Consider the following 25,507-nt stretch of genomic DNA (forward strand, 5'->3'; position numbering starts at 1 on the left):
CAGGTACTAGTGATCTGGATTGGCCACCGTGGGAACGGGCTACTGGGCTTGATGGACCATTGGTCTGACTCAGTGAGCCTATTCTTATGTGCTTATAGAGAGGATGTGTAAATAAAGGCACTCTTGAAAACATTAGGCAGGGAATCTGAAGCAATTCTAATACTAAAATACTGGAGACCAATATTGAGCCCAAATTGGAAAATTATAGGTCAAGATATTCCACATGATTACTTGCCAACACTAATAGGCTGTTTTCGATAGATATTCTGAAAAAGACTTGAGATTTACTGTTCATGACTAGATTGGCTCCTGCAGAAAAGTGGAAGCAAATCTGTCCTCCCATTCTTCTAGACTGGCTAACCATACCTAGAGATGACAAAGGTTGTCACGTTTAATCAATGACAATATATCCTCTTTCCTAGCCATCTGGAATCCTTTTATTAAATTTGAAGAGCAACATGTTTATGCTATAACTATTATCTCACACATTAACTTTGCATAATGTGTCATTTTAGAGAAGTCTCTTCAATTTGATTGTTTTACTTATTCTTTTCTTTAACTGCTGGTAAAGTGGCATGAAATTCTACAGCCAGCAGTCTATATTTTCAGTACAACACTTTCAAGAATTGCTTTATGTCTGAAAATGTTTTACATTTTTATTGTTAAAGATGATTAAACCTCTTTTTTTATATATTTATATATATATATATTTTAATCTTGGATTCACAGAACCATGATATTTTAAGCATTTGTATATACTGAGTTTTGAGAATACAGTATGGGGCTCATAATAGAAATGTAAAAACACATCTAAAAACCCGCCCAAGTTGGTACTTGGACGATCTAAAAGACAGATTGTCCAAGTGCTGATAATCAAACCTATTTTTTTGATGTATCCAGGGACTTTTTAGGCCTCTGAATGCCGCTATGCGCCCAGAGCTAAAAGGGGCATATCTGGCAGAGTGGTTAGGGCGGGATGTGAGCCGACCTAGACTTAGTCGTCCTGCAGAGATAATCAAAGGTTTTACGAGACCTCCTGGACGGAACTTATACGTTCTGAGTTAGACGATGTAAAAACAGGTATAAGTGCCCAAAAAGTATTCAAAATGACCAGATAACCACTGCAGAGACAAAGTAATGACCCCCACATACTCCCCCAGTGTTCACTGATCCCCTCACATAGGGTTACCAGACGTCCAGATTTCCCCGGACATGTCCAGGAGATCCAGATGGCTTTTCAAAGCCTGGCACTTTGTCCAGGTTTTGAAAATAAATTGCGTCAGGAGGGGGCATCTGCACAAGCGTGGATGCCTTCCTGCCCGAGGAACAGGCAGCATAGGGTGGGGCTGGGGGCAGGGCTCGGGATCTGGATTTTACTGACGTAAAAAAAAAATAATAATAAAAATCTGGTACCCTAATCTCACCCTCACCCCCCCTCCGCAAAGATTGGAATAAAAACGTACATACCTGTTCTCCAGAACATTAGCACCTAGTATAGGAAATCCTAGTAGAGCTGCACACAGGTCTCTTAAATAGCCTGGGGAGTGAGCTAGTGAACCATACAGAGGAGGACCAAGGCCCATAAGATAGTTAACCCAGGGGTGGGCAACTCTGGTCCTCGAGGGCCGGAATCCTATCGGGTTTTCAGGATTTCTCCAATGAATATGCATTGAAAGCAGTGCATGCAAATAGATCTCATGCATATTCATTGGGGAAATCCTGAAAACCCGATTGGATTCCGGCCCTCGAGGACTGGAGTTGCCCATGTCTGGTCTAACCACTACATTTATGGTAGAACATATGTATCCACCAAAACCCCCCCAAACCCTACTGTACTATCATATAGGTGCCACCTGAAGCCATAAGGGCTATTGGGATTGTAGCCAGTTGGGCATAGTGGGGTTTGGGGGTGTTCTGGGAGGGTTCACCATAAACTATAAGGGAGTTCTGGCGAGATGTTTATCTGACACACTTTTTGTGAAGTTCATAGCAGTAAGGTGCAAGGTGCCCCACTGCTCTGTTGCCATGTCTGGGTGGCCAGTCCATCACAATTCTGGCCTCTCTCAAGTCCAAAAGGGTTTGTTCTAGGGGTTTAGGACTTGGACAAATTTTTGGTTGCGAATACGGTATAGAGATAGACGTGGTGGTGGCCAGGACATCCAGATAGACGATTTTAGAAAAAATATATATTTTAGACGTACTTTTTGAGAATGGACATTTTCCCGCTGCCGACTTTGGGCGACCAGCACCCTATGCCCAAATCAGACTTAAATGCCCTCAGATTTTTCTCTACAAAATTAAATATGCTTCACTTTACCTACTAGTGAGGTGTATATATATATATGAGAGATTTTAACTCCTGTAGCAAAAGAGCCTCAATTCTCAGCTTTAGCTCTTAGAATCAAGAGTCATAAAATTATTTCTGATCCCTGCCAGGAATTCAATGCACATTTCGAACAATCAGGCATTTTCTAAGATTTTGTGAAAGTGTGGAACCAGCCACAGATAGAGCCCATAACATAAAAAAATATGGATTTTGAGACAGAAGTTCTCTCTAAAAAGGGAAGAATTCATCAACTTCACTGAATTATAACTGATTGAATATGCACTGTAAATCTCCCAAAGGAGTAGACCTTAGATTTGCAACAAACATTTCCATGAATATGAACATGCCCTTCCAAGATCAAACCTGCTACAGAATAACAATAAGAAATACAATCTGCTACACAATTAGAGGGGTTTTGTTAGAACAAGGCCAAAGATGATGGAACAAAAAGATTTTTTTTAAAAACTGTAAAAAAACAAACAAAAAAACCAAAAACAAACCACTGGGTGAACTTTCTAAGAACTTTAATCTGCTTCAGACAGAAGGCGATAGTTGTCATGTAATCCAGTGATGTGACATGCAGCTTCTCCTTTATATGCACGAGGTCCATAGAAAATACTGGAAGGATAATTTAACTCCTAATGATAGTATCAGATTTCTGTTGTAGTCAGGAATTTGCGATAGAGAATGATCATTACTCTGTTCTGCCAGAATTTAGCATTAAGGAGGAGAAGTCAATAAAGCTGGTGCTCACTGATTCTGAAGGTTAACATTATTGCCATTTAACATGTGATATGCCCAATCAAATGCTTGAGCTCAGAAGAACCTAGCAGTTTGAAAAAGTTTTCAAATGAGTAAACTCTGTTAACAGGCACCCATGGGGATTGATAGATGCCAGATAAAATGTGGTTTCTGGTTGCTTGAGTTAGTATTAAAAATAGGCCTAACTAATACTATACCCTTTACCAATCCCCGGTCCGCTGACAGCCGAGCTGCAAGAGATCCTCCATCTCTCAGCAGAACCCTGCCGACCTCCATTCTGAAAAGCAGTGGAGGTGGCAGCACTGAACAGACTGCTTCGCTGACTTCCCCGGGGCCTTCCCTCTGCCACCACATCACTGATGACATCATTAGTGACGTGGCGGAAGAGGGAAGGCCTGGAGGTAAGGCAGCGAAGCAGCCTTTTCAGTGTTGCCGCTGCTTTTCAGAACAGAGATATGTCGGGGCCTCGTGGTCGGAGGGTCATTAGGGTTCTGCTGCACTTGGAGGATGGGAGGGAGAGATGGAAAGGTGCACAGGGGGATGGGTTGTCGGGGTTCTTCTGCAAAGCGTGTCACTATCTTCCATGGTCCCCAGATGGAATATTTTGGTTGCAGGAAAACAAGCTCAGGGTTCCCACTGATTCTGTATAATTTCTATTATGATATTATAACTTAATAATAATAGAAATGTAACATATATTGTGTAAAAAAACTGCCCTACGAACCTGCCCCGAATCTTCCCCCCCTTCCCCGGAAAAATTTGCATCTATAAAAGCAGTCCTTGGTGTCAAAAAGGTTGGTGACCACTGCCTATACTATGCCATACCATAAACTGTTCCAGTCAAACTACCGGACATGTGGTAGGCAAAGCGTGGGCGTACTCGGGTGTGGCGTGCCAAGTTTACACTTAAATTTCCACCAGAAATTGATTTTATTTTTATTTTTTATTTATAGTATTACAGTATTTCTTAGATTTTTTTCTGGTTGCTTGAGAGTTCTGGTTAACAGAGAGTCTACTGTATTGCCATGTTGCTGTCTTAAGACACTGCGAGTGGCTTTAAGTAAGGTTTGAACTGAAACAAACCTTGACAACTAAAGCCTGTAGAAAAATTTTATTCTCTTCCGTAAGTGGTGAAATGGCACTGGGACTTAGGTGAATCCTGAGTTTTGTTTTCAGATCAGATGCAGAGAAGTAGATTTATCTAGTTTGTGTGATGCATGCAAAAAGAACCCAAGGCAAACATCCTCAGTTTAGAGCAGTGGTCTCAAACTCAAACCCTTTGCAGGGCCACAGAAAAAATAGTTAATGTCTTATTAAAGAAATGACAATTTTGCATGAGGTAAAACTCTTTATAGTTTATAAATCTTTCCTTTTGGCTAAGTCTTAATATTAATATTGTAATTTATAGCTAAAGAGACATATGATCAAGAAACTGTTTTGTTTTACTTTTGGGATTATGATAAGCATGCCGAGGGCCTCAAAATAGTATCTGGTGGGCCGCATGTGGCCCCCGGGCCGTGAGTTTGAGACTACTGGTTTAGAGTTATATACCCTCCTACTAGACTTCCTTATGTCATTACAGGACTTTAGCCAAATTCAAAAGTTTTATATTACATCTCTCTCAACATTTAGCTGTGAAGGCTAGAAACTGGATACCAAGGTGAAGCAATGACCCTTGGCTCTCAGTTATCATGGAGGAGAAAATTCCAGCCCGATGGGGGCCTCAGACATATTCAGGGGAGTAAAATAATCAGTCTCTCCAAGAACAGTGCTAGGAAGATGATGGTTTCTCAGTTTTATCCAGATTTCTAGTACTAAGGATACAAAAAACCACAAGGCATCTACTACCCATATGAAGGGGAAGTAGATCTTCTGCTAATCAACCTTCTGGTTCCAGTTTGTTATCATACAGATCTCTAACTTGAACAGCATGTACTTAAGTATATAAACTATGTCCTGTGTGAGAGACTGACTTAACTGGTTTACAGTAAGTGTAAATAATTAATTGAAATTATGGCCTTAATACTTCAAAATAAAGAAAACTTCATAAAGGAAAAGTTCAGCTTGTTACATATCTGCTTAGCAATAGTTCTCCTAGTCTGTAAGAGTACAGACCTTGCAAATCTGAGATGGTATGTACAATAGGGTTGTCCAGAAATACCTAAAGTTGGGAAAACTGTGCAAATTGAAGTTTTTCCCATGAATTTGATTGCGCTTGAACAGCATCACAGGCTTTATCCTGACTATCTCAAAAAGACATTGAATGATTGAGTTTTGGAACGCCGTTGGTAGATGAAATATACCAAAGTGAATGTTTTTAGCTATTGTTATGGAATTATCAAGTGATAATGTAATATGTTGTGTTCATATTTTAATGTACACCTGATGTATATGTTAAAATGAATAAAGATTTGGGGAAAAAAATGATGTTAAATTTTAGGGGGGGCCCACAGTTAAGTACAAATACTGAGGAGGGGAAAGTGTGGCGCAATGGTTAAAGCTACAGCCTCAGCAACCTGGGGTTGTGGGTTCAAACCCACACTGATCCTTGTGACCCTGGGCAAGTCACTTAATCCCCCCCCCATTGCCCCAGGTACATTAGATAGATTGCGAGCCCACAGGGACAGACAGGGAAAAATGCTTTAAGTAGCTGAATAAACTCATGTAAACCGTTCTGAGCTCTCCTGGGAGAATGGTATAGAAAATTGAATAAATAAATGAAGGCTCATTTAATAAGATACTGTTAGACTTTTTCCATAAAATGTATTTTTAACAATGTATCATTGATGAGTGTGAAAACATAAAAGTTATAGCTATAATACCAAGAAAGTTGCTCCATTAAGCAAAAATATTAGCAAATTTTAAGAAAAATTGAGCTGTGAGCGACCCCAGGATGGGCTTTAAAAAAAATGAAAAAATTATTTTCCGATCAAACAAAATCAAATTCATGGGAAAAACTTCAATTCACACAGTTTTTCCAACTTTAGGTTTTTCTGAACAACCCTAATGTACAAGCCTAGTGCTGGTATGAAACATCAGATAAACTTGGGTGTAGAGCTGATTTGATCATGTGCTGAGATATGCACATAGAAAAAGTTGGTTTCTGTTGAGACAATGTGCTCTAGAAACATCTACTATTTTAAAGTGAAGCATAAAGCTAAACCCCCATACCCCCTCCCATTTAAGGTATAGTATCACTTATCAAGGTATAACAGATTGGAGAAACAGTAAACTAGCTTCTAAGAGAAAGAAAACTAAGACCAGATCAGTTTCAACCAGCTAAACAGCAAGGCTTCCTGCAATTGCTGCTAGAAAGGTATATGACCTATAACAGGACCCAGGCAAAGCTGGGATTCACACCTCCTTTGTCAAAGAGGTCTGCCTTTGGAGTGCGCACCCTTATCTTTGTCTTTAGCAGGGGTGTCCAACCTTTTGGCTTCCCTGGGCCGCATTGGTCGAAAAAAATGTTTCTAGGGCTGCACAAACGCGCAAACACTGCAGCAAGACAGAGGAGGGAGCCAGCAAGATGGTAAACACCCAGGGGCAACAGAGTAAAACACTGCATCGCTCTCGACCAGGGCCGCACAAAATACTTCACTGGGCCGCAGGTTGGACACCCCTGGTCTCTAGTGACTTATGTACTATGATAGATGAAGGATTGTGGGTAGTAAGGCCAAGGCTTAAAAAATATGTTTTCTTGCCAGTACACAGAATAAAGAAGATAAAAGAGATCATAGCGTCCGATTGGTTTTTCTTGCTGGATGTGTGTCTTGTCTTCTTTATGTGTGCTATCCTGGGAGTATGGTAAGTTAGATGAGAATGTATGTGGGCCAGAGTCTCTCTTGCTTCTGGTCCAGGAGAGGCACCCCTTACACCTGATCCAGGGTTTATTTGTGCGAGTCTTACAGATGACGAATAGTTTTCTGCCTGGAGACTAGTCACCTTCTGCCAGGTACTGTACATGACCTTTAGTACTGTGCTAACCCCATGCTGCTCCTTGTGACCCTGGGCAAGTCACTCAGTCCTCCATAGCCTCAGGTACGTTAGATAGATTGTAAGCCCACCGAGACAGATAGGGAAATTGCTTGAGTACCTGATTGTAAAAACCGCTTAGATAACCTTGATAGGCGGTATATAAAATCCTAATAAACTTGAAACTATGAGAGAATACTCAATTTCACACTATGACTTTTCCTGCCTACTACCTGGTTGTCTGTGCACTAGCATAATCAACTGAAATCTAAAGACCTTTAGAGCACTCAGATTTTCCCTCATTTCCAAGGGGTTAATTACAACATGATTATTCTTAGAAGTAGCAGGAACACCAAGTATATCAAGTACCTCTAGGTAAGACAAGATCAAAAGTAACATAGTAGATGACGACAGATAAAGGACCTGCATGATTCATCCATCTGCCCAACAAGGCAGTCAGAGCTGCACCTGCAACTCGTTAATGATCAAATACTGGCACCATAAACAGGGCAGTCAGCAATTTTCCAAAATGCCAAGCACATATAGGTGGTTATTTTTGCTGCAATATTGGAAGCGTTTATCATTTTGGCTGCAGTATAGTCACATTTGTTGTCAATACTTGATTAAATCAACACTATGCTAGGAAGTTCTTCTTTACCCAGGGTGTGGTGGACACCTGGAATGCACTTCCAGAGGACATAATAGGGCAGAGTACGGTATTGGGGGTTTAAGAAAGGATTGGACAATTTCCTACTGGAAAGGGGGATAGAAGGGTATAAATAGAGGATCACTGCACAGGTCCTGGACCCTTTGGGGCGCCGCGTGAGCGGGCTGCTGGGCACGATGGACCTCAGGTCTGACTCAGCAGAGGCACTGCTTATGTTCTCGATGTTACTAACTGACAACATTTTACTTGGTATCAACCTTATGTTGTCTAACCCTCCCCCTTTGAAATACTCATATTATATAAGAACATAAGAAGTTGCCTCCGCTGGGTCAGACACGAGGTCCATCGTGCCCAGCAGTCCGCACCCGCGGCGGCCCATCAGGCCCATGACCTGTAATGTGATCCTTCTCTAATCCCTTTTATCCTTCTATCTATACTCTGTCTAAAAACTATCTTTACCCCTATTTGTATCCTTCAATCCCCCTATCGTTCAGGAATTTATCCAAACCTTCCTTGAACCCCCGTAGTGTACTCTGTCCTATCACAACCTCCGGAAGCACATTCCAGGTGTCCACCACCCTCTGTGTAAAGAAGAGCTTCCTAGCATTGGTTCTAAAATTGTCCCCTTTCAGCTTCTCTGAGTGCCCCCTGGTGCTTGTGGTTCCCAATAATCTGAAGAATCTGTCCCTTTCCACCCTCTCTATGCCCTTCATGATCTTGAAAGTCTCTATCATGTCTCCTCTGAGTCTCCTCTTTTCAAGGGAGAAGAGCCCCAGCCTTCCCAACCTGTCTGTGTATGAAAGGTTTTCCATGTCTGTTATCATTTTCGTCGCTCTTCTCTGGACCCTTTCAAGTATCGCCATGTCCTTCTTGAGGTACGGTGACCAATACTGGACACAGTACTCCAGATGCGGACGAACCATCGCACGATACAGCGGCATGATGACTTCCTTCTTCCTGGTCGTAATGCCCTTCTTAATAATACCCAACATTCTGTTTGCTTTCTTGGAGGCCGCTGAACATTGTGCCGTTGGTTTCATTGTAGTATCTACCAGTACACCCAAGTCTTTTTCAAGATTACTATCCCCTAGCACTGACCCCCCCCCATTTTGTAGCTGAACATCGGGGGTTTTTTTCCTAAATGCATGACCTTGCATTTCTCTATATTAAAGCGCATTTGCCATTTGCTTGCCCACTCCTCCAGTTTGTTTAGGTCCCTTTGTAGGTCTTCACATTCTTCCGTGGTTCTAACCCTGCTGCAGAGTTTGGTGTCATCCGCAAATTTTATAACTTCACACTTCGTCCCTGCTTCTAGGTCGTTTATGAATACATTGAACAACAGCGGTCCGAGCACCGACCCCTGGGGAACACCGCTCGTGACCTTCCGCCAGTCCGAGTAGTGTCCCTTCACTCCGACCCGTTGCTTTCTGTCTGCCAACCAGTGTTTAATCCACCTGTGTACGTCCCCTTCCACCCCGTGGCTCCACAGCTTCCTAAGAAGCCGCTCATGGGGCACCGTGTCAAAGGCCTTTTGGAAGTCGAGATAGATGATGTCTATGGGTTCTCCTTTGTCCATCTGGCTGTTTATCCCTTCAAAAAAGTGCAGTAGGTTCGTTTGGCACGATCTTCCCTTGCAGAAGCCGTGCTGGCTCACTTTTAGTTGTCCATTTTTTTCTATGTGTTCGCAGATGGTGTCCTTTATTAGTGCCTCCATCATCTTGCCTGGGACTGAATTCAGGCTTACTGGCCTGTAGTTCCCCGGGTCACCCATCGATCCCTTTTTAAAGATAGGTATGATATTTGCTATTTTCCAGTCCTCCGGGATCTCCCCAGTTTTCAAGGACAAGTTGCAAATTTGTCGGAGAGTTCCCGCTATTTCGTTCCTTAGCTCTTTTAGAACCCTTGGGTGGATTCTGTCCGGGCCCGGTGATTTGTCGCTTTTTAGTCTGTCTATCTGTTTGAGGACCTTCTCATGGCTTATCTCTATATGCACCAGTTTTTCCTCTTGATCTCCACTTATGATCTTTTCTGGTTCTGGTACATTCGATGTGTCCTCACTTGTGAAGACCGACGAGAAGAACTTGTTTAACCTGTCGGCTACCTCTTTTTCCTCTTTTACCACCCCCTTTCTGTCTCCATCATCCAACGGTCCAACTTCCTCCCTCGCCGGTTGTTTCCCCTTGACGTATCTGAAGAACGATTTGAAGTCTCTGGATTTCTCAGCCAGCTTCTCCTCGTATTCTCTCTTTGCTTTCTTAACCACTCGGTGACATTCTTTCTGGTAATTTTTGTGTTCTTTCCGGTTTTCCTCGGTTTGGTCCTTTTTCCATTTTCGGAACGATTTTCTTTTATCTCCTATCGCCCTCTTTACTTCTGTCGTTATCCATACCGGGTCTTTTGTTCAATTTTTTTTGCACCCTTTCCTAAACCTGGGAATGTACAGGTTTTGTGCTTCCAGCACCGTGTCCTTGAATATGGACCATGCTTTCTCTACGGTTTCCATCCATTTTGAGTGATTTTTGAGTTTCTTTTTCACCACTGCTCTCATAGCTTCATAGTCCCCTTTCCTGAAGTTAAGCGTCGTCGCTGCAGTTCTTTTCACTTTGGATGCTCCTACCTCAAGTTTGTACCGGATCATGTTGTGATCACTATTTCCTAGTGGTCCTACAACTGCCACTTCCTTTGCAGGTCCCCCTAGTCCATTTAGGATTAGGTCGAGAGTGGCATTTCCTCGCGTTGATTCTTTAACAAGCTGTTCCATGAAGCAGTCTCCCACAGCCTCCAGGAATTCTGTTTCCCTCGCACAGCTTGAGTTCCCAATGCTCCAGTCTATCCCGGGGTAGTTGAAATCCCCCATCACCAGTACACTTCCACTTTTGCATTCTCTCCTCAATTCTGCTTCCAGTTCTTTGTCTTTTGCTTCCGTTTGCCCAGGCGGGCGATAGTACAGTCCCAATTTTATGTCAGCTCCATTTCTTCCTGGTAATTTAACCCATAATGATTCCAGTTCTTCCATCCTTGCTGCCGTATCCAATCTGGTCGAGTGAATGGTGTCCTTTATATATAGTGCTATTCCTCCGCCCTTCTTGTGGGTCCTGTCTCTCCTATAGAGATTGTACCCGGGTAATACTATGTCCCATTTGTTGTCCTCAGTCCACCATGTTTCTGTAATTCCTATAATGTCCAGGTCCTCATTTTTAGCTGTGACTTCCAGTTCTCCCATTTTGGCCCTTAGACTCCTTGCATTAGCATATAAACAGTTTAAGTCCTGGTTTTTTCCCTTTCTCGTTCTGCCTTGTGAATTTTTCCTCTTGCCGTCCACCTTGCGGGCTTCCAGCCCCTGAATTCCATTTTGTTCTTCTTCTCTCAATGTCTTGTCTTTCCCGTCCTCAGCCTGTTTCCTCAAATTCACCTGTTCCCCTAACTCCTGCTGTATGCTCTTCGTTTTGTTCTCTGGTTCCGCTTGACCTTTGGACCCCTGTGGTGTGCCATTTGTTTCTTCCCAGCATTGTTCCCACTCAGCATCTTCATTTGATACTGTTTTCCGAAATGTCGACGTCTGGTCGATGTTCGGCTTTCCCCTTTTTCTCAGTTTAAAGCCATCTCTATTTCTTTCTTGATGTTGTTTGCCAGCAGTCTTGTTCCCGCCGTGCTCAGGTGTAGTCTGTCCCTCCTGTAGAGCTTGTTCTTCCCCCAAAAAGTCGTCCAGTTCTTCACAAAGTGGAAGCCTTCCTCTTCACACCATCTCCTCAGCCATGCGTTCATTGCTTGTAGCTCAGTCTGCCTCTTCACATCTGCCCTCAGTACTGGCAGGATCTCTGAGAATGCTATCCTGTTCGTCCATGGAATTGGAAACAGAAATAAGGAATGCCGACCTGGATGTGGTGGCGATATCCGAAACCTGGCTCACAGACTCCCACGGGTGGGACATGGTCATACCGGGTTACAACTTGCTTCGCCGGGACAGAGAGGGTAGGAAGAGAGGGTAGGAAGGGAGGGGGTGTAGCATTATATACTAAAGATGACATTAAGGTCACGAGAATCTCAGATGTACAGTATACTGGGGAATCCCTTTGGGTTAATTTGGCCAGAGGGAAGGACAAATGCTTGTATCTTGGCGTAATTTACAGACCCCCAAGACAACAGGATGACCTGGATATGGAAATAATCGAAGATATAGAAAATATCACTTTGCGTGGGGACACAGTATTGCTAGGTGACTTCAACATGCCTGATGTGGATTGGGTTACACTTACCTCTGCTTCCGGCAGCAGCAGGAGGCTATTAAACTCTATGAAAGGAGCAAGCCTCAGGCAACTGGTGTTGGAACCGACAAGGGATCAGGCAATACTGGACCTGATACTTACCAATGGAGAAAGTGTCACAGAGGTCTCGGTGGGCGACACATTGGCCTCCAGTGACCACAACATGGTATGGTTCAATATCAGGAAAGGTTTCACTAAATCTACTACACTAACCAAAGTCCTCAAATTCAAGGACACAAATTTCAAAGAAATGGGAGACTTCGTTCACCAGGCGCTACAAAGCCAAGAAGAAACCGATAACGTGGAAGACATGTGGTCGACTTTGAAAGCAACCATACAAGAAGCAACAAACCGCTATGTAAAATCAGTAAGTAAACGGCGAAGGAACAATAAGCCACAGTGGTTTACTGCGGAGATCTCAGACCTGATCAAGGAGAAGAAAAAAGCATTCATCTCTTACAAACAATCAGGGAAGCAGGACTCTAGAGCAGACTACCTGGCCAAATCAAAAGCCGTCAAAACAGCAGTCAGGGAGGCTAAATTCCTCATGGAGGAGTCTCTAGCAAAGAACATCCAGAAGGGAGATAAATCCTTCTTCAGGTATATCAGTGATAGAAGAAAAAACTCAGGCGGGATTGTACGTCTTAGGAAACCAGACGGAGACTATGTGGAAAAGGATTCGGAAAAAGCCCAACTATTAAATGAATACTTCTGCTCAGTCTTCATCCGAGAAGCGCCAGGGCTCGGCCCTCAGCTACAGACAAGGGTTGGCTCAGTTGACCCGTTTAGTAACTTTGAGTTTACACCCAGCAGTGTCTACGGTGAGCTGTCAAGGCTCAAGGTTAGCAAGGCAATGGGGCCGGACAACCTGCACCCCAGGGTGCTTAGGGAGCTGAGTGATGTCTTGGCGGAGCCACTGTCCGCGCTCTTCAACCTCTCCCTTAGTACAGGCAGCGTCCCGTTGGACTGGAGGACGGCTAACGTCATTCCACTCCACAAGAAAGGCTCAAAGATGGAGACAGCAAACTACAGACCAGTGAGTCTAACATCGATAGTGAGCAAACTAATGGAAACTCTAATCAAACACCAATTAGATAAGATCCTGGATGAGGAGAATCTACGGGATCCCCGACAACATGGATTTACTAAGGGGAGATCCTGCCAATCCAACCTGATCAGCTTCTTTGACTGGGTAACGGGGAAGCTGGATATTGGGGAGTCCCTGGACATCGTGTACCTGGACTTTAGCAAAGCATTCGATAGTGTACCACACTGCAGGTTACTGAGCAAGATGAGTTCTATAGGATTAGGTGACACATTGACGAAATGGGTTGGGAGCTGGCTTGGAGGTAGGCTCCAAAGGGTGGTGGTGAACGGCACCCCCTCCGAAATGACGGAGGTGATTAGTGGAGTACCACAGGGCTCAGTCTTGGGCCCAATCCTATTCAACATCTTTATAAGAGACTTGGCAGAAGGGCTTCGAGGTAAAATAACATTATTCGCCGATGACGCCAAACTGAGTAATGTAGTGGGCAAATGCACAACAGACGAAGATTCAGTGCCCGACAACATGATGCACGACCTACTCCTACTGGAGCGATGGTCTAGAACATGGCAACTCAACTTCAATGCCAAAAAATGCAAAGTTATGCACCTGGGCAGCCAGAATCCATGCAAGTCTTATACCCTTAATGGCGAGATCCTAGCAAAAACGGTAGCAGAACGAGACTTGGGGGTAATCGTCAGTGAGGACATGAAGTCTGCCAATCAAGTGGAGCAGGCTTCGTCCAAGGCAAGACAAATCATGGGCTGCATACGAAGGGGTTTCGTCAGTCGTAAGGCGGAAGTCATTATGCCATTGTATAGATCCATGGTGAGGCCCCACCTGGAATACTGTGTGCAATTCTGGAGGCCGCATTATCGCAAGGATGTGCTGAGACTGGAGTCGGTGCAAAGAATGGCCACCCGGATGGTCTCGGGACTCAAGGATCTACCATACGAAAAACGGCTTGACAAATTACAGCTATACTCGCTCGAGGAGCGCAGAGAGAGGGGGGACATGATCGAGACGTTCAAGTATCTTACGGGCCGCATCGAGGCGGAGGAAGATATCTTCTTTTTCAAGGGTCCCACGACAACAAGAGGGCATCCGTTGAAAATCAGGGGCGGGAAACTACGAGGTGACACCAGGAAATTCTTTTTCACTGAAAGAGTGGTTGATCGCTGGAATAGTCTTCCACTACAGGTGATTGAGGCCAGCAGCGTGCCTGATTTTAAGGCCAAATGGGATCGGCATATGGGATCTATTCACAGGGCAAAGGTAGGGGAGGGACATTAAGGTGGGCAGACTAGATGGGCAGTGGGCCCTTATCTGCCGTCTATTTCTATGTTTCTATGTTTCTATGTCCTCAGCTTCAGTTTCTTCCCCAGGATCTTGAAATGTTCAGTTAGTGTAGTCCTGCTGTAATTTCTGCTGTTGATGTCGTTTGTTCCAACGTGGATTATCACCGCTGTCTCTTCTGTTTCAGTTCCTTTCATGATCCTTTCAATTCTGTCGGTGATGTCCTTCGTCCTTGCACCTGGGAGACATGTCACCAGCCGGTCCTCTCTCCCTCCTGCTATGTGACTGTCCACTTCTCTCAGGATTGAATCTCCCACCACGATTGCAGATTTCCCCTTCCTCAGCTTCCTCTCTGGTCTCAAGTCTGTATCCTTGATGAGGCTCGATGCTTCTCCCTCAGGGTTCTGGTGAATCCTTGTCTCCTCTGTCTGCTCGATGCTTTCATGAGGTCCTCCTCCCCTGGTGTCTGGCGGCTCCTGTCTTCCGTCTATTGGTTCCTGTCTGCACTGTTGATGATCCTGGTTCTCCACGCTCCTGTAGGCCTCCTCGATGAATCTCTCGAGCTCCCGTACTTGCTCCTCAATGTGGCTCTCTCTTGTGGGGTCCTCAGCTGTCCACGGTTCTTCCGAGATGCGGAGTCCCTCCAGCTCCTGGACCCTGACCTGCAGTCTACCGACCTCCTTCTTCAGGCTTTCCAGTTCCTGACACCGACCACATATGTATGCCTGCCTTCCCAAGGGGAGGTAGTCATACATATGACACTCCGTGCAGTACACCGGAAAGCTTCTCTGGATTCCTGCTGCTTCCATTTCTCTTTCTAGTCTCTTGGTGTGAAGTGTGCAAAGGCGGTCCCTGCTGGGAAGAGAAAAAGAATAAAGAATTTAAGAGAGAAGTACTGGTGTCTTACTTTCTAGTTTAATCTGCTGGTGGCCTGGTCTCCTGGCTCCTTCACAAGGCTCCTTCGCAAAGGCGCTCTCGCTAAGGAGAGCGCCTTTGCCGCTTGCCTTCGCCGGGCGCCGAACGGCTGCGCGCCGTTGGCTCCCCCCCTTTTAAGGGGGAGTCCGGGCGCTGACGACGCGGTGCGGGTGGGCGGAGCTTACTCTCACTACCCGCTCCTCGCCACCAACAGTCCCTGCTTTCTCCTGCCTCCTCCGGTCTCTGCTCCCTCTGTCTCCGACTCCCGCAGCTACCTCTCCTGCCTCAGCTGCCGCCTCTGTTCGCCTCCTCCACGCGGCTTCTGTGCCCCTCACGCCGCGGCTCCTTCCTGTTAAGGGGGAGTCCGGGCGCTGACGACGCGAGTGACGCGGTGCGGGTGGGCGGAGCTTACTCTCGCTACCCGCTCCTCACCACCAACAGTCCCTGCTTTCTCCTGCCTCCTCCGGTCTCTGCTCCCTCTGTCTCCGACTCCCGCAGCTACCTCTCCTGCCTCAGCTGCCGCCTGTGTTCGCCTCCTCCACGCGGCTTCTGTGCCCCTCACGCCGCGGCTCCTTCCTGTTAAGGGGGAGTCCGGGCGCTGACGACGCTGGTGACGCGGTGTGGGTGGGCGGAGCTTACTCTCGCTACCCGCTCCTCGCCACCAACAGTACCTGCTTTCTCCTGCCTCCTCCGGTCTCTGCACCCTCTGTCTCTGACTCCCGCAGCTACCTCTCCTGCCTCAGCTGCCGCCTGTGTTCACCTCCTCCACGCGGCTTCATATTATAAGTTGGATGAGACAATTTGTCCCAATATGCTGTGATATAAAATTTGAATACTTGACCTTACAATTTTCAGGACACAGACAGTAGGGGCTCCTTTTACAAAGGTGCTTTAGGGCCTTAACGCGCGGAATAGCGCATGCTAAAATGCCGCGCGTGCTAGCCGCTACCGCTAATCCAGTGCGTACGCTAAAAACGCTAGCGCACCTTTGTAAAAGGAGCCCTAGATGTCTGCCCAGCAGTAGTCTTACTTTCCAACTACTGGAGTTGCTTTAATTTACTGTTAGAAATCTGTTGTATTCCTAGATCAGCTGTTGTAATGCTTTTCTTTTAATATATTTGACTTCCTTATTTGCCAATTAGCTCTTAGATCCTATTATATTGTGAGCTTTAGCTATTTTCAAGAAGGTTTTGTTTCCTTTCTACTAAATATTGCCCGTTTTATTGGTTCTGAATGACTTTTCTGTACACTTTGTTGCTTGACTGTAAAATTGAAATTACTAAAATGAAAAGAAAACCACCATTAGTAGGTTCTGTATACTCAGAGCTGGGCAAGATCCCAACATACCTGATATTCTCAGAGATATCTGAAATGGAAATCAGATCGGTCTCGGCCAAAAAGGAGACATGAGTACACTTCTCCTTCCAGATTCTCAGGGGATAGGGGCAGAGCCGGATTGTGAATGGCGAAAAACTGCGAATATCCGGTTCTGACCCACCCCCGCCTCCCTCCCGCCTTCCTGGCTGGTCTAGCGGGCTTTCGGGGCAGGAGCGATCTTTCTACTCTCCTGCCCCGTGCAGATCGCCATTAGGAAATGGCTGCTGTGAGTTCCCGTAGTCTCTCGAGACTACGATGGGAACTCCCTACTGCTATTTCCTAATGGCGATCTGCACGGGGCAGGAGCATAGGAAGATTGCTCCTGCCCCGAAAGCCTGCTAGACCACCAGGTAAGGTCGGGATGCTGGGGAGGAAGACTTAACGATGGGGTTTTTTTTTTTCTTTTTTCCCCCTCCCCAAAAATCACGAATATGTGAAATCGCGATTACTGAAACCACGAATGGGGAGGAGGAAGTGTATTACAGTTCCCTGGATCCTCGGAGTTTTATCAAATCCTGGCTACCAGAAGTATGGAAAGATGCAGTTAAAAAAGACCTATCCTTCAATAATGGGAAAAGATGGCGGTCCCTAGTTTGCTTCCTGATCACCCCTTGGAATAGCAAATTTGTACGATCACCCTTTGGAGTAGGAAATTTGTACTTTCATGTTCTGGGCTGTCGCAAACAATGCCCATTTGCATATGCTCACTCAAAGTTGCTGTTTGTCACATCCTGATTTAGGGACAACTCATCAAGGTCCAAGTATTGACTAGGATTATCCGCTAGGAAGCTGATTTATCCTGCCAGGTATGGTGCTATACAAAAGCAAAAACCTCCCAAACCCCAAGAATAGTAACTGGACAAGGGAGAGAGACAAGAGTAGGACCAACACAACTACACTCTACAATCTACAAATAGTTTTTGATACACGGGAGAGCCCTCAGTCACACAGCCACCCACTGAAAAGCACAGTGGAACAGGCTGTCACTTGGCTTACACTCAGAAGAGTGTGAACTGTGAAACATCCCCGGGCTCTACTCCGTGTTTTTTTCAATAAAGTGCACCCAACAGTGCTAAGTGTGAAAAAAGATATAAATAAATCAAAAAAACACACTTTACCATTCACTACAATTGTCTCTGTCCCTTGTCCAGGGGGCCAATAACATCCATCTCATGAGATATGTGTTAGGTTCCATAATCAGTTTGAGCCTCTTTTAAGTAGAACATTACTGTCAGGCTGCCTGCTCAGATCAAAACAGACAATTTTGCTAGTTATTGGATTTCTCATTGTAACCTCTCTCCAAACAACTCAAAGACTATGAACCAAAAGACTGTAGCTGGCCAGAGGAATAAAACCAATACCAGGTATTTTGGCTGGAAATTGATGGGGTTCAGCAAGCAGGCTCTCTGCCTGTAGATACATAGGATGCTGGTTCAAGAGTGGCTGGACTAGACACTACCCTTAACAGCCCAAGTATCAGAGGTTACAAGATTCGCAGTAGTTTAAGAAAAATCTTAGCTCCTCTTCCCTATTCATTCAAACAAGGAGATTTTTAGACACAGACAGGAAGATTGGATATTTTTTTTTAAGACCGTGTCAAACAAAAGTATAAGCTTTCCAGTTTCTCTGCAAAGAAAATAGAACTGGAAGTTATTAAACTCGAATAAGCATTCCAATGAGTAGAAGGAATGGGTGAAAATTCATTACCGTATTTTCGCGGATATAACGCGCACCTGTGTAAAACGCGCACAGGGGTATAGCGCGCAGAAATCACGATGATATGTACCAAAACTTTTCTATACCGCGCTCAGGCATATAACGCGCATGATGCCCGACGCTCCTTTCGCCCGCCCTGACTTTCCGTGCGCTGTCCCGACTCTCCGTTCACCCCCCCTGACTTCCGTGCACTGCCCTGACTTTCCGTGCGCTGTCCTGACTCTCCGTTCACCCCCCCTGACTTTCCGTGCACTGTCCCCCCTTGAAGTCCTGTCCCCCCTTGAAGGTCTGTCCCCATCCTGAAAGCCTGATGCCCCCCCCCCCGACGTCCGATACATCCCCCCCCCCCGGCAGGACCACTCGCACCCTCATCCCGAAGGACCGCCGACTCCCCAACAATATCGGGCCAGGAGGGAGCCCAAACCCTCCTGGCCACGGCGACCCCCTAACCCCACCCCGCACTACATTACGGGCAGGAGGGATCCCAGGCCCTCCTGCCCTCGACGCAAACCCCCCCCCCCCCAACGACCGCCCCCCCCCAAGAACCTCCGCCCGTCCCCCAGCCGACCCGCGACCCCCCTGGCCGACCCCCACGACACCCCCACCCGCCTTCCCCGTACTTTGTGTAGTTGGGCCAGAAGGGAGCCCAAACCCTCCTGGCCACGGCGACCCCCTAACCCCACCCCGCACTACATTACGGGCAGGAGTGATCCCAGGCCCTCCTGCCCTCGACGCAAACCCCCCTCCCCCCCCAACGACCGCCCCCCCCAAGAACCTCCGCCCGTCCCCCAGCCGACCCGCGACCCCCCTGGCCGACCCCCACGACCCCCCCACCCCCCTTCCCCGTACCTTTGGAAGTTGGCCGGACAGACGGGAGCCAAACCCGCCTGTCCGGCAGGCAGCCAACGAAGGAATGAGGCCGGATTGGCCCATCCGTCCTAAAGTTCCGCCTACTGGTGGGGCCTAAGGCGCGTGGGCCAATCAGAATAGGCCCTGGAGCCTTAGGTCCCACCTGGGGGCGCGGCCTGAGACACATGGTCGGGTTTGGCCCATGTGCCTCAGGCCGCGCCCCCAGGTGGGACCTAAGGCTCCAGGGCCTATTCTGATTGGCCCACGCGCCTTAGGCCCCACCAGTAGGCGGAGCTTTAGGACGGATGGGCCAATCCGGCCTCATTCCTTCGTTGGCTGCCTGCCGGACAGGCGGGTTTGGCTCCCGTCTGTCCGGCCAACTTCCAAAGGTACGGGGAAGGGGGGTGGGGGGTCGTGGGGGTCGGCCAGGGGGGTCGCGGGTCGGCTGGGGGACGGGCGGAGGTTCTTGGGGGGGGCGGTCGTTGGGGGGGAGGGGGGTTTGCGTCGAGGGCAGGAGGGCCTGGGATCCCTCCTGCCCGTAATGTAGTGCGGGGTGGGGTTAGGGGGTCGCCGTGGCCAGGAGGGTTTGGGCTCCCTTCTGGCCCAACTACACAAAGTACGGGGAAGGCGGGTGGGGGTGTCGTGGGGGTCGGCCAGGGGGGTCGCGGGTCGGCTGGGGGACGGGCGGAGGTTCTTGGGGGGGGGCGGTCGTTGGGGGGAGGGGGTTTGCGTCGAGGGCAGGAGGGCCTGGGATCCCTCCTGCCCGTAATGTAGTGCGGGGTGGGGTTAGGGGGTCGCCGTGGCCAGGAGGGTTTGGGCTCCCTCCTGGCCCGATATTGTTGGGGAGTCGGCGGTCCTTCGGGGTGAGGGTGCGAGTGGTCCTGCCGGGGGGGGGGGATGTATCGGACGTCGGGGAGTCGGCCGGGCAAGAGGGCTTGGGCTCCCTCTTGCTCCGATCGTGGATGCGGGTGCGGGTGGGAGCGCGTGCGAGCGGTCGTTCGGGGTGGGGGTGCGAGCGGTCCTGCTGGGGGGGTGAATCGGGCGTCGGGCGGGGTGGGAACTATGTTTAAAAACTTTTCTATACCGCGCTCAGGCATATAACGCGCGAGGGGTATGCGCGGTAGGTAAAATCGCGTATAACGCGCGCGTTATATCCGCGAAAATACGGTAATGCCAAAAGAAAAGAAAACAACAGAATTTGCAGAGAGAGAAAACTCTTCAAGGAACTGAATCAGCGGGGGAGCAACAACAGGTGGCATATTCATAAGTACAGTAGGAAATATCAATGACTACTCCAAGAATCATTCAATGATGGACATATGAATGGTTAAGCAGAGATGAATTGAAACCTAGATGAGTGATTGATAGCTACAGCCCAGGACAACAGTTTATGAACAAGATTGTTTACAGCAAGCATTGAAAAAACTAGTTAAACCAATATTTGTAGATTTTATAAGGGTTAAAAAAACAAATGGTTACTCATCTTGTGGCTAGCTGCAAACTGCTGATGGCTGAAAAATTTTATATAGAATAGAACAAGGTGATAAGTCTCATTCATTGGAAACTCTAAGCATTAGAGTGGTGTGCCAGAAAAGCATTGGGATCATGACTCTAAGAGATTTGCAGAAAATTAAAAAGTTAGGATCACCTGAAACATTCCCATCATGACTGATAAAAAGCTGGATGTCAAAAAGCAGATATAGTGATGAAAGAGAAAAAAAAAAATCACAATGGCACTTGATTGAAGAAGGTGTCTGTACCAAGTGATTATGTGTTGAACTGCGAAAAGAGAGGGAAGATACTCAAGCCCCAAGTCTGGAGCTCTCCAAATCTGTGGCACCCCGTTAAATGGCTAGTGGAAACCCCACAATTCAAAGAAATGCAGAACGCAAGCCTTTCCCTTCCTTCTTGTGTTGCTTCTGTAATGCAGAAGTCTGTGACATACCAGGACTTCTCATGTGTGCTCAGTTTGCACAAAAACCAAGCATGCTCAGGAATCCTGGAGGCACACCGCCATCTTCTGCATTATGGAAGCAGCTCAAAGAGGCAGGGAGCAGCTTGAACACTGCATATCTTTGGCTGGCAGGGCTTCAGCATCCCTGTCAGCAAAGCTACTGTATGTTTAATGCATGTGTGGGGGAGGGATACAAGTCAGAATGCATTACACACACACACACACACACACAAAATTGGAAGGCTGACTATGCCTCTGTCCTCTAGTACTAAGAATTACAGTCTAAAACTAAGAAAATGTGGCAGAAAGATACAGAATATTTCCTATTGTTTTGGATGCCACAGGCTTAATTAAAAAGAACTTCCAAGTGCACATGTACATATTACATCTTATGAACTCCAGAAAGTTCTTTGGCACAATACAAGTACAATGGTACCTTGGATTACGAGCATAATCCGTTCCAGGAGCATGCTCGTAATCCAAAATGCTCGTTTAACAAAGCGAGTTTCCCCATAGGAAATAATGGAAACTCGCTTTGATATGTTCCCCCCCCCACGAGAACCGGCATTGCTCCCCCTGAAGGCCACCCCCTGCCCCCCCCGACGCGATCCTGCACCCCCTGACTCGATTGGGCAACCCCCCCTGCTGCGATCGGGCACCTCCCCACCGCTTCTTACAGTCATCTGGGCACCGGCATGTCCTGTGCTTGGCGCCAGTGCCCGAAGATCGGCCTCCTCTTCTGCTGGGCCTTGAGCATCTGCGCATGCTCAAGGCCTGCGAGTTCATGTCAGAACGTCAGAACGTGAACTCGCAGGCCTTGAGCATAAGCAGATGCTCAAGGCCCAGTAGAAGAGGAGGCCGATCTTCGGGCACTGGCACCACGCACAGGACATGCCGGTGCCCAGATGACTGTAAGAAGCGAGTGTTTTGCAAAACACTCGCAAACCGGTGCACTCATAAACCAAGGTACCACTGTATTATGATGAGCATTAGTAGTATATTTGACAGGCTGAGATCATACTCTGTCTTAGAAGTAAGTTTCAGTCCTGTCATGGTATGTGCAAAATTAACCCATTTGGAGAAATTGTCCCTGACAAAAACATTTTAGAAAGCAAAATAGGATATTCTAATGAAGTAACACACACAGTAACACAGTAAATGACAGCAGAGAAAGACTTGCACAATCCACCCAGTCTGCCCAACAAGGTGAAGCTGCGCCCGCCACTCTATGCGGGTTATAGTCATTCATACTTAAACACTGGTTGGCAAATTTGTCATCATGCCAAACATGTATAGACAGTTAAATATGATGCAGTATTGGGACAACATTTTACAAGTATTATGTAGCCAAAATGAGAATACACTGAAATTGCATAATCCCAAGGAATCTTTGTTCAATTCATGATTAATTCAAAAGAGGTTGGCTTAATTCCACAAATAAATATTACACTTTTGAGTAAAGCAAGGGCCTAATTTAGAGTTATCTTAGGTACTATAGAGAAGGCAGTCTCCTCTTACCTGCCTTCTTGTATGAGCTCCTCTGCTGATTGAATCTGTTTGTTAAGTTTCTTTACTTGTTTATAATGAGTAAAGCACTGCTTATGATCCGGATCAAGTTTCAAGCATTCACGAATTTCACTTTTCAAAGTTAATGAAGGAAGGTGAAGAAAAACAAAAAAAAACCCCAATTAAAATTATCTTTCAAAATTAATCAAATACAATCTAGCTATATCATTCACCTATAAAAACAAGGATAAGAACCAAGTTTAATCATGACATATCCAAGTTACTTGCATACTCTAGGAGCAGGCCAGATTTTCAGGATATCCACAATGAATATGCATGAGAGAGATTTGCATACCAAGAAGGCAGTGCATATTTATTGTGGATATCCTGAAAACCTGGCTGCCGGTAGATCTCGAGGACCGGACTTGGGCAGCCCTGCTCTAGAGTATGCAAGTAACTTGGATATATCATGATTAAACTTGGTTCTTTTATCCTTGTTTTTATAGGTGAATGATATTTACCATCTATGTTAAGTATAAATGATTTCTGAACATCATCCAGAGCTTTGGATGGTGTGGGATGTATTTTTAAACATTTAAAATAAATCACCCAGTCTTCTTTTCAGTATTATACAGTATACTATTCTTTAAGCCTTTTACATTAACGGGTGCTGGAATAAATGTGTGTGTCTATCTTTCTTTTTCTCTCTCTCTCTCCTTGGCCGCTGTCTGTCTGTCTTTCTTTCTGTCTCTCTTTTTCCTTAGCTGTCCACTACCACCCCTTGCCTGCTCCCCCTGTCCAGCAGTAGCCCTTCACCCTTCCTTTTACCTCCCCCGTGTCCATCAGCAGCCCTTCTCACTTCGTTTTACCTCCCCCGTGTCCAGCAGCACCTCTTCCCTGCTCCACCTGTTCAGCAGCAGCCCTTCTCCTTTCCCTGCTCCCCCTATCCAGCTTCTGCTAGCTTAGGCAGCCTCAGGGCTTTTGCTAGGCTGGCCCACCTCGCATTATCGAAGTGGGCCGACCTAGTAAATGCCCCGCGGCTGCTGTGTTTGCTGGTCTGGGGGTGAGAAGAGGCGCCCCGGCAGCGCAGGAGTCAAACCACCATTGCCGCTCAAATCTCTCTACGTGCCGCAAGCCGTCACGAGCCGCCCCACGTGCCGCAAATCGAATTCAGAACAGAGGAACACAGCATGGCGGCAGGGATCACGAAACCCTAAGCGCGCATGCACGCTTAGGGTTTTATTATAGAGGATACTCTTCCAAAGGAGGCAAATGCATCTTTTTTCTTACTAATTGAAGGTATGTTGGTTTTCACTGATAAAGTCTATTATAGTCTAAATATATTACAAACGGCCAGAGAATTGGCCAACAGCGATCCAGTCGGTATTACAGACTGACTTTAGTGCATCTAATGTGACAAGAATCCTGCAAATTTCTCTGACTTGGGGATCCTTTTATTAATGTGCACCAATGGATTTAAAGAGTGCTAATGATTAGCACATGCTAAATGTCATGTAGCCCACAGGAATATAATGGGTTGCTTGGCATTTAGTGCATATTAATCATTAGCGCACCTTAGCAAAAGGACCTCTTGGTATGTCTACTATATTCTTAACTGCTCCACCTCTTTTGGAGGGAAAAAACACTAACGTACTTGAGTGACATCTCATGATCCCCCAGCTGATAGTAGATTGTGCTGACTTTATAGAAGGCTTCAGTGTTATCACTCTTTAGTTTGGAAGCAGCTTTCAAGTCATTAATAGCTTTCCCAAACTCTCCCTCCTTAATAAAGCATTCTGCCCGAAGTTCTCGAAGTTCTGCATCCCAAACACATACCTAAAATTAAAAAAAAACAAAAAAAAGCAGCTTACTAAAACCTTACCAGGCATCTCGCATCCTCATTTGGTTTCCTGAAGTACTGTATCTTCTTTGGCAATATATGGTTGCCAACTAGCTCCAGATTAGTTAGAAAAGATTGATCCAGTCCTGGGTTTACCCCAATGCATGCAGGAACTTGTTCTGAGTTGCCAATTTCCTATACTTCCAAAAAACCACCAAAGCTATTAGCATCTATGATCCTGCATCATATGGGGTGGGGGAAGTGGTATCACACTAAAATCATTCCTCAACTAAAAAAACATACCTAACAAATGGTATTTTGAAAACCAACCATGGCCTCTTTTGTCAGACACAAGAAGGGATGTAGTAGTTTGTGCATTGAGAATAGAGGTTATCCTTTATTTCTCTCTGAAAGGAAACTAGAAAAGGGGAAGAGGATAATTTTGATGCGTTCCTAAAATGTTGTGAAGAGGTAGTCAAGTCCTTCAGCCTCCAGTTTTGAAGAAGAAAAGAGGAAAGAAGTGATTATAGCCCAGACTTGGAGGCTTTAGGATTACTCTTATTGCCTATGCATGAACCACAAGGTTCATCAGTAAGAGCAAGAGTACTTCTACTTTTCCTTTCTGGGATATGGGCTTGCCCATTGTCCTTCAAACAGAAGCTTAGATGTGTAAAGTCAAAACAAGAAATGGTGAATAAAAGGAATCGATATAGACTACTTCCATATACCACTTTCCCCGTATCTAATTCATGAACTCTGCAGTGCCATCACTAGATTTCATGTATAGGTATCCTGTTCAGATTAAGAAACATACCAGCATATTAAAGAGTCCTATATACTTATGGGCTATTCAGCCTGTATGCCCTGATTCAGCAATTTACTTGGTTGGATTTTGCCACAAAAAGTTTCCCAGAGGTACTAGAAAACTGTTCTGGAGCTTTTATACAGTACATGATGTGTCAGTAAATGAATATGCGTAGACTAAAGTGTTGTCAGAAACGTAAGTGTGTCTTGAGC

The 25,507-nt window shown here is 46.2% G+C and overlaps 1 protein-coding gene across 5 annotated transcripts in view; it reads right to left on the reverse strand.

Moving 5' to 3' along the window:
• The window catches only part of DNAJC3 (DnaJ heat shock protein family (Hsp40) member C3), a 134,421-nt gene that overhangs the window by 40,640 nt on the left and 68,274 nt on the right, over positions 1–25,507 (reverse strand). For all 5 annotated transcript variants that reach the window (XM_033948151.1, XM_033948149.1, XM_033948152.1 and 2 more), the window contains 2 exons: positions 24,305–24,486; positions 22,663–22,782 (listed from right to left, as the gene is read on the reverse strand). In XM_033948151.1, coding sequence (XP_033804042.1) covers positions 22,663–22,782; positions 24,305–24,486 — 302 coding nt within the window. The remainder of the gene's footprint in view (positions 1–22,662; positions 22,783–24,304; positions 24,487–25,507) is intronic.

Source organism: Geotrypetes seraphini, chromosome 6 (genome assembly GCF_902459505.1).
Source record: "Geotrypetes seraphini chromosome 6, aGeoSer1.1, whole genome shotgun sequence".
NCBI classification, from domain to species: domain Eukaryota; kingdom Metazoa; phylum Chordata; class Amphibia; order Gymnophiona; family Dermophiidae; genus Geotrypetes; species Geotrypetes seraphini.